The 9,074-nt window shown below is 52.3% G+C and overlaps 1 protein-coding gene across 2 annotated transcripts; it reads right to left on the reverse strand.

The window, feature by feature from the left end:
* Positions 1–286: 286 nt before the first annotated feature.
* Positions 287–8,931, reverse strand: Tsen54 (tRNA splicing endonuclease subunit 54). 2 transcript variants are annotated; one of them, XM_004860670.4, is made up of 12 exons: positions 8,456–8,931; positions 8,015–8,236; positions 7,754–7,918; positions 7,602–7,665; positions 7,436–7,519; positions 6,801–6,899; positions 5,946–5,998; positions 4,211–4,309; positions 3,394–4,022; positions 1,709–1,769; positions 1,289–1,405; positions 287–761 (listed from the first exon to the last, which is right to left on the reverse strand). In XM_004860670.4, the coding sequence occupies exons 1-12, from the start codon at positions 8,683–8,685 to the stop codon at positions 611–613; spliced, it is 1,974 nt and encodes a 657-aa protein (XP_004860727.1). In that variant the 5' UTR covers positions 8,686–8,931; the 3' UTR covers positions 287–610. The 2 variants fall into 2 exon arrangements, with proteins under 2 accessions (XP_004860727.1, XP_021096756.1); XM_021241097.2 differs by lacking the exon at positions 4,211–4,309 and having other exon boundaries at positions 8,456–8,747.
* Positions 8,932–9,074: the final 143 nt, after the last annotated feature.

Here is a 9,074-nt window from a genome sequence, read left to right on the forward strand (position 1 = left end):
CCCCACAGCTGCTGCAGACTGGCGTGGGCCACACGGACGTGGGTTTCACCCACCCTCCTAGCTCGACCTGGCCGCGCTCAGGGAAGACCAATGTTGCGTAGGCTTACTTTCCAGGTACTCATCAAGAGCCCAGCGACTTCAACTTCCCATCCCCCTGGGACAGTGCACGCAAGTGCAAAGGTTCTCGACCTAGTCCTGCCCCCACCCGGGTTTCCCGGATTTTAGGTCCCCGTCGGGAAAGACGGCTCCCCCAGAGTGAGCAGGTGAGAGGTCCAGTACATCCAGCCACGGTAGAAAAGAAATCGATTTTTAATGGCTTTGGCTTTATGGCATGAAGCAGGCACCCTCTCATTAGAGGCACAGAGTCCTCTTCCGCCCCACCTCCTGGGCCTCTGAAAACCAGTCCTGAGTTCCAAGGGAGTCACTGCAAGGCAGCACTCTCTCGCTTGGGGCTAGGTAGCCCTGCGGGCGAGGCAAGGGGGCGGGGCACGGGGCAAGGTGTCACACTTCCTCAGACACCTAGGGCCGAGGCCCAAACTGGGATGGTCCCTGAGAACAGACAGCCCAGGTTCCCCACAGAAGGCTCCAGCCCGGCCCCCCACCACCACTGTCAGTGCTCCAGATCCTTGGGCAGTGTGAAGTCCCTGAAACTGTAGAAGGAGATGTCCCCGTGATCCACCAGGGCAAAGATCAAAGGGACATCCCCACTCTGAAAGGTCAACCGCTTGAGGCTGCAGAGGTCTGGGACAGGCTCATCAAATCTGTAGGTATAAGGGTTGGGCTGAGACCTGGTTGTAGCCCCCCACCAGTAATCCCCAAGATCCCACCCCTTGAACTCCTGAGGAAGGGAGATTATAAAACGGGCTAGGGGTGCAAGAATTCTGGCCCCTGGGTTCTCCTATCTACAAACTAGTGACTCTGATAACTTCTCCAAGAAATCCCGAGTGCCCTGGTTGGGTAGGGAGCTGGGAATAGCAAGGTTCTCACCAGTCTTAGCCTTTAAATCCCTCCAATCCACATCCCTTCTGCTGGGTGAGCCGAGGACTAATATGGCATAGGAGAGACTACTCAAAAATGCAAGTAATGAGGAGCCCAGAGCTGGGAAGCTTGGGATTCTATGGCACTAACTGACTCTGTGGACTTGTGTAGGTCAATGAACCTCTCTGGACCTTGGGTTCTTAGGGATTGGCAAAGTGGTCTGGGGGTGGGAAGTAGGGTGGAGAGAATGCCCACATGGTTCACAGGAGAGCCAGCAACAACCCAGGGGGAGTGCTTGCTCATCTCGTACCCACTGATGCACATCCGGGCATAGGGTTTGCCAGGGCTATTCTTTCGGAATGTGGCCACAGCATCAGCCTGGTAAACATCAAAGCTGATGTCCAAGCCTCCGGGCTTCTCCAGCAGCCTGAGAAAAGAGTGAGAAACTTCAGAACGAGGACTCTCCTCTCCTTCCCATCACTAGTTCTACTAAGCAGCCACATCCAGGGGAACCGAGGCTGAGAGGTGCCAGTTGAGGGGAAGGGGCTCCAAACACTTAGGACAAACCCACCAGCCTGCCATTCCTCCCTCTCCCCTAGACACACGTGAACATTAGTAGTAAGCTAGGGTGGGGTCCCCTTGCTTACACCCAACTCTAGCAGCCAAATCCCGACTGTCATACTACCTGGCTGCCAAGTGTCACGGAGATGCGCACTGCTTGGAAACTTACCGGGCACCTCCATCAGCAAGGTGTGTTGTCTGCAGCACAGAGATATGCTGAAGGACTGTGGCTATAGGACAATGAAAAAGAGCTGTGGTGAGGAGTCAGCCTGCTCTACACTCGCTTGACATTGCTCAATCTGCTATCAAGGTTAGGGTTGCCAGATTTACCAAAATTGTTTTTTAAAGTTCTTTATTTGTGTGTGGTACTGGGGATTGAATCCAGGAGCACTGTACCTTAAACTACATCCCTGGCCCTATTAATTTGTATTTAATTATTTATTCTGCCTTGCTGGTGACTGAGCCCAGGCATGTGCTACCACTGACCTACATTCCTATACTCCCAGCCCATTTTTCCTTTTTATTTTTATTTATTTTTTATTTTTTGGTACCGGGGATTGAACTTGGGTCCTTCTGCTTGCACAGCAGGCGCAGCAGGCGGCAAAACCACTGAGGTAAATCCCCAGCCCTTTCCTTTTTATTTTGAGCCAGGATCTTGCTAAGTCACTAAATTGCTCAGGCTAGGTTCAAACTTTACAGTCCTCCAACCTCAGTCACCTAGAGCAGTGGTAGCAAACCTGTGGCATGTGTGCCGAAGCAGGCTATTTGTATCACTGAATGCTCTAAAAGGTTTGCCATCACTGTCCTAGAGTGTTGGAATTACAGATGTGCACCACCATACCCAGGTTATTTTTTTTTTGAGACAGAATTTCACTCAATTGCCCAAGATAGGCTTGAACTTGCCTTCTTCCTACTTCTGCCTCCAGAGCAGCTGGGATTACAGGCATGTGCCAACACAACTGGCCCAAATTTTTTTTAGTGTAAGTATGTCCAATGCAGTATTTGGAACATACTTATGTTTAAAAAATTAGCTGTTTATCTAAAATTCAAATCTAACTGATTTGGTGACACTAATCTAGTCATCTACGATCTATATACCATACTCCCATGATTTTAAGTAGTTCTGAATCTATCACATTTAGCAGAGTCCATTCCAGCCCTAGTAATTTCCTGTGCTTAAAACCAGGAGCAGGGCCCAGGATTTAATTCAGTGGTTCCGGCGCCTACCTCGCAAGTTTGAGGTCCCAAGTTTGATCCCCGGTCCCCCCCCAAAAAAAAAAACAGGAGCAAACAGTGAGCCTCTTAATTGAGCCAGGCTGGCACCCCTACATTCCAGCTAACTGGTTTGGGAGGGAAGAGGATCACAGATGGCAAAGGCATCCAAGTTATCCTGGTTGGTTATGGCTTGTTTTCCCCACCAGTGCTGGAGACTGAACCCATGGCCTTTGCACTGAACTATATCCCCAGTGACCACCCCACTTTCTGAGACAGGCTCTGAGTTGTTAAATTGCCCAGATTACCTTTGATCTTGCAATCCATCCTCCCGCCTCAGCCTTCTAGAGTGCTGGGATTACAGGCATGCGCCACCATACCTGGCTTTGGTTACGGTTTTAAGGACACAGTCAGTTTTCTCCCCTCCTTGCCTCTCCCTGGTCACTGACTCACCATCGATAAGCGTTGCCCTGTTGGCTCTGCTGACAACAGAACTATTTTTGTGGGTTCCATGCCAGTAAACAGCTGTCTCTTCCCACATCCTAAACCTCAATTAGTCCTAGGCAATCCAGTTCCTTTTCAAAGTCTGTGAACCCTCAGCTACCAGTGGCCTGCATGGGTACAGCAGGGTAAAGGAGGTACCTGGGGAGTCAGCCTGGCCAGGGCTCAGCAAGGGAGTGACGGGCTGACCCCACAAGTGTGAGGGGCAGCTCTGGCTCTTCTGCAGGTGTCGCCTCTGCAGCAGTTCCTTGTATTCCCGCCAGCCGGAGCAGCGCTGCACCTCAGGATCTGCGTTTACATCCTCCCGGAATTGCTGGGCCACTGCTTGTTGTTCTCGCTCCCGTTGGGAAAGCTTCTCCTTTCGCTGGTTCAGCTTCTGGCACCAGGACTCAGCGTCTGTCTCCCGCCCAGCAACATTGGCCGGGAGCAGCTCTGGGGCTGGCGCAGGCAGGAGGATGCGGGGGCTATCTGAAGCCATGTTGGGGAAGGAGATCTGTTCAAAGTTCCACCGAGGCTTACGAGCCCCCTTGACTCCATTCTCTGCTTTGCCACTCTCCTCGCCACATCCCTGTCCCTCCCTGGCCAGACCAGGGCAGGGCTCCAGGGATCCCAGAAGCTGAAATGGGACACCTGGACCCTTCATGGGCTTTGACTCCTGAGCTTTCTCCATGGAGCACTGGCTGTTCTGGACGCTGGCAGGTGGGCTGGAGGCGGCCAGGCTTATGGGTAGCAGGGAATCCTCCAGGGCCTTGGCCTTCTTATTAACAGACCTGATGGACATGGGAGGAAAAGCAGCAATCTATTCTTGATTGCTGAGGCGCACACATTCCACAGGAGCTGAGAAAGGCTGTCCCCTGAGCCAACGTGAGCACTGCCCAAGTGCAACTCTAGACCCACACACTCCCTGGGGTCCCAGGCACCAGTACTCCCTGGGGGTGGTCACGGGGGCAGCCATTACTGAGAGCTGGCACTCCTCTTCCTCTTGCCAGTCCCATCCTCTAGGTGCTGAGCGTAGCCATCCAAGTTAAGCTGTCTCTCGTAAGGGGATAGGACAGAGCTGTAGGGTGAGAACAGCAGGCAGGCAACAGATCCACCTCCTCAGGTTGGTGTTCCTGGTGGGGGTTTGTGAGGGACTGGCCAAAAGGATAAGTCAGGAACCAGGGTCAGAGCCACATGAAGAGGGTAAGGCTCCAAGCAGATCTGCATGAGGGTACAAGGGGGCAGTCACAGGGGTCCAGTCATGGCCCTTTGCCCAGGCCTCTGGGTGTTAGCAATGGCAACACAGACTCATTAGAATTGGGACTCCTGAAGGGCCAGTAACACATGAATCATCAGACTGAGGGTGTAGCTCAGTGACATAGCACTTTCCTTGGCATGCTCAATGGAGGCCCTGGGCTCAATCCCCAGGACCACAATAAACAAATAATCCCTAGCAAAAAAACCCAAGAGGAACTAAAACACTTGGAAAATACAGAAAAGGAAAGATGAAAAGCATGGTGGTGCACATGCGGAAAAGCCCTACGTTCAATCCCCAGTACTATCAAAGGGAGAAACAAAAAAAGATGAAGATAATAAAAACCTTGGATAACCACTTGTGACATCACTTATTATACATACACACTAAATAATATCTCCCATGTATTTTTTTCTGATGACAATGTCACTGCACCAATATGTTGCTTTGTAATCTTTTTTTCCACTTGATAATGCATTAGACTCAGCCCCTTATCATTATAGCATTCTTTCTGACCATAAACTTATGATGGCTCCCGATGCTGCAGTGTTCAATACACGTGGCTATTATATTAACTGAAATGAAATGAAATGAAGTGAAATGAAATGAAAAATTCACTCCCACAGGTGCACAAGCCACAATATTAGCCTAGGCATAGGACATTTCATCGCTTCACAAAATTCTACGCATAGCATGGTTGTAAGAGACTCTAGTTTTTGTGAGATCTTAGGTTACTTCCAAGTACACTAATTTTGCAAGTTATTTTGAAGGTATTTTACATGTGCACCTCCACTGAAGGCAAGCAGCGTGGGGGCAGTGTTTTGGCTCCATTCCTCAGCAACAAGTACAGGGCCTTGCACTGGTAACAGGTCAATAATATCGCAGAATGAATGAAAATTCTCATGAGAGCACCTCTGCATGTGAGCATGATTGTTTCCCTAAAACAGACTCCATTTTTAGGAAATAAGGGATGCATCTCTTTTAGAGCTTTGGGGACACACTATGTAATTTCAAATGCTGTACCAGCTTCCACCCAAGAGTGAAGGTCTCTGTGGCTCTCAGCAATGCTGGATTGCTAAGTGATGAAAGAAAGAACATCTAACCTAGCATAAGAAATATGAAACCCAGGCATAAATTCCTCACTTGGTCCTTCACTCATACATGAACTTCACAAATCTGCCTTCACACCTACCGAGTTTGAGACACTATTCCAGTGTTCACAATGAGCTGCAGGTATTCAGTCATCTGAAGAGGAGTCTCAAGTTGATAATGCAGTAGGAAGCATAATGGGATTCGTCCCTAATGCCTAAGAGCATTTCCAGGGGAGGCCTGCAGTCAGTGTCCAGGGAGCTGCACTCCAGCCAAAGGCTCCAGCTAAGCAGGGGACACTTTCCACCTGAAACTGGTCAGCCAGGTCCCTGGACTAGAGTGAATGGGAGAGAAAGGAATAGGGACCTACCTTGGTTGAAATCGTCGAACCACATAGCCCAGCCTCTTCAGGTGGCTGAAGACCTCAAATGAAAAAAAGTAAAGCTCAAATGTCCACTCTTTTATTATTTTGTTTCATCTCTAGCTCTCTTTTAAATTTATTTTTTATTTTGAGACAGGGTCTCACTAAATTGCTAAGTTGGCCAAGCCGGGCTCAAATTTGCTCTTCCTGCCTCAGCCTCCCAGAGTGCTAGCACTGCAGACTGTACCACCACACCTGGCTCAAAATAAAGTTCTTTTGAGTGGTTCCATCCCCCCAAATCTGCCCTTCCCTCAGTATTTTCAGCCAGAAAATATAACTATCCATCCACTGGCTCATGCCCAAATCATGAGCATACCCTCCCCCTCTTTGCAGTGCTGGGAACTGAACCCAGGGCCTTGCACATGCAAAGCAACCCTTCTACCACTAAGTTATACCCTCAGTCCCCATGGCCATAATCTCAGATTCTTCTCTCTTCTTAATGTGAAACCCCATCCATTGGCAAAGTTCTCTTTTCTTTCTCCAAAACATTTCTAAGATTCATCCATTTATTTTCACTCACTGACAACCGCCCCAACCCCAAGCTAAGCCTCTATCTTCTCTCACTTGAACGAAATCTCAGATTCTATCACTTCTCCTCCCTCATTTTATCTTCTTCCTAGCACCTACTTCTCTATAAAGCCTACAATTCACTTGCTTGCTTTCTATTATCCAATTGCCACCATGAGAATGGAAGCCTTGTGATAGCAAGGCCCTTATAGCTCCAGCATGTGGCATTGTGCTGGTACCTCATGGGTACTTGTCACTACGCATTGACTCAGCAAATGAGAGGTCAGGGAGAGGTACCTGGTATTGTAGGAAAGTCACAGTGTCCCCGGTGAGCAGCAGCTGGTAGGCCTCCTGGATAGACAGCGGCAGGTCTTGGTGAAAAAGCTGAATAGAGCCCTGGAAGTGGGGTCAACAGCTCAGCTGTGCACTCTTCCTGCAGTGCCTCAGCCACAGGGGGCAATCTCCCGCCACTACCTCCCAGTAAGAATACAGCCAATCGGGAGAGAGGGGCAGCACCCTGATTTGGGCTGGAATTCCTGATCCCTGTAGAGTATTTTTTAAAAATAACTTTCATTAGTATGTTTGTGATATACAACTAATTCATTCAACGTGGGGAGTTGGTCCATATACATATGGCACCTTAATCCTTTTTACTCCCTTTTTCGTTCTTCCCCTCTCCATCCCTAGATCCCCTTTCCATCTATAAATACTCTGCCTCCCTGTTTCTTATCGCCATTTATTTTGCTCTTTAAATTATTTACACTTTGGGTTTCTCACATAGAGAGACCACCTGGATGGTATTCTCGGGTCTTACTCTGGAAGGCCAATTATAAGTTCAGTGGAAACGTAGCGTATGCTTTTTCTCCATGAAACACGTGTCCTTCCAGTTTCTTGGTCCAGACCCCTTCCCCATTCTCCGGGGTTCCACTCACACACTCCAGCAGATACAAGGCCTCTTCTGGGTGAAGGCGCTGATGGCCCTGCTCTGAGAAGCCCATGGTCTGCCAGAACTTACCCTGTATGAGATCCAGAGAAAGTGTCACAAAATAGCCAGGAGCGCATAGCAGGCGGGACCCGACCCTGAGCCCCGCCGCTCACCGCAGGAGACTTCAACTCCACGAAGTCCTCTTCTGGCCTCCACTCTGCAGCCACCAAGCTGCCCCTGGCGAGGAGAGAGGAGAGGTCCTTTCGCTCAGACAGCCCAGTCCGCCTGCCCCGCCCCCTGCCCCGCCCCCTGCCCCGCCCCTCACAGGCGCTCCACGCGCTCTTCCGCCAGCAGCTGCCAGAGCTCTTCGCGACACTGGCGCAGCCGCAGGGCCTGGGCCTCCGAGCCGTCGGGGAGGAAGTCCTTGGGGCCGTGCGACCGCTGGGGCAGCTTCTGGGACCGTGAGCGGGCGGCGAAGAGCTCCGGGGCGCTGGGGGAGTAGGGGGACACGAGGTCGGCACCGCGCATCGATGACACCTTGCCCCGTTCCGAACCCCAGTTTCCCGCCTCCCGCACCGCCCCGCACCTGAGAACGCGCCCCGGGGGAACCTCCACTGCCGCAGGCTCCGGCTCAGGCTCCATCTGGCCGCAGTCTGCGCCTGCGCCCTCCTCGTGTGCTCCGCCCACCGGAACTCCGAGAGGCCCTAGCGCCGGCAGATGACGTCGGCTCTCCTCCACTGGCTTTCCGCCTTCCTGGTTCTCTCGGGTCCTAGCGCCTGCCTTCACACTTGTGCCTCGATACCGGGAACTGAGATTAGCTTGCAGGTTATTGGATGTGCAGGAGCTCCTCTGTCCTGTCCCCAACCCGCTTCGGGGCTCCTATTAGTAAAACCTCGAACTAGCCTCCAGGAGTGTGGCATGAGCTGTCAAATGTGTGACCCTCCTTGCTGCAGCCCTGGACTGCCTAATCCCCCGCCGTCCGAGCAAGGAGGGAAGAGGGGCTTACAGAATGGAGAGCGGCAGTTACCGAATTCTAGCTTTGTAAACTACAGCGGTCCCGAGAGGTTCGGAGCTCCTTCCGGGCCCGCCCTTGGGTCCCATCCCAGGGGTTCCGAAGCCGGGTTTCGAGGGTGGGAGGCGCTGTCCGGCCCACGCTGGTGCTGAAGCACCACCCCAGTCCAATAGCACCTCCTCGAGGCTGGGGTCCCCGCCGCCTTCACCGTGGGCCGCCCGACACTGTCCGCTAGGTGGCACCATTGGTCCGGCCAGTGGTGGTGGGTCGGCCACTCCGGCCGTAGGCAAAGGTCGCTGGGTGAGTCCTGGCAGGGGCGGGGTCAAAGAGGAAAGGGGATTTCCCAAGAAGGGTCCCCGGGATTCTGTTGCCAAACCCTTTCACATCACGTCTTCTCTTTCATCCTTCGATCTAGACCCTAGAGCCCAGTTCGCCCAGGACCGACCATCGGGACGCAGCAGCGCCAACTCCACCCACCGCGCACCCCGCTCCTTTTCACCTGCACGCATGCTCTGAAGGGGCCAGGGCCTCGGTCCGGGCTGGAGCGGTTGGGGGCGGGGCCTGACGTGATGGGGGTGGGGCCGAGGACACTGATTGACAGCCCGACTGCGCGGCCGGGACGGTCCCTCTCTCC

This window comes from Heterocephalus glaber, unplaced genomic scaffold (assembly GCF_053883595.1).
Source record: "Heterocephalus glaber isolate CG9 unplaced genomic scaffold, H.glaber_assembly_v1.0 deba00000937, whole genome shotgun sequence".
In the NCBI taxonomy this organism is placed as follows: Eukaryota; Metazoa; Chordata; class Mammalia; order Rodentia; family Bathyergidae; genus Heterocephalus; species Heterocephalus glaber.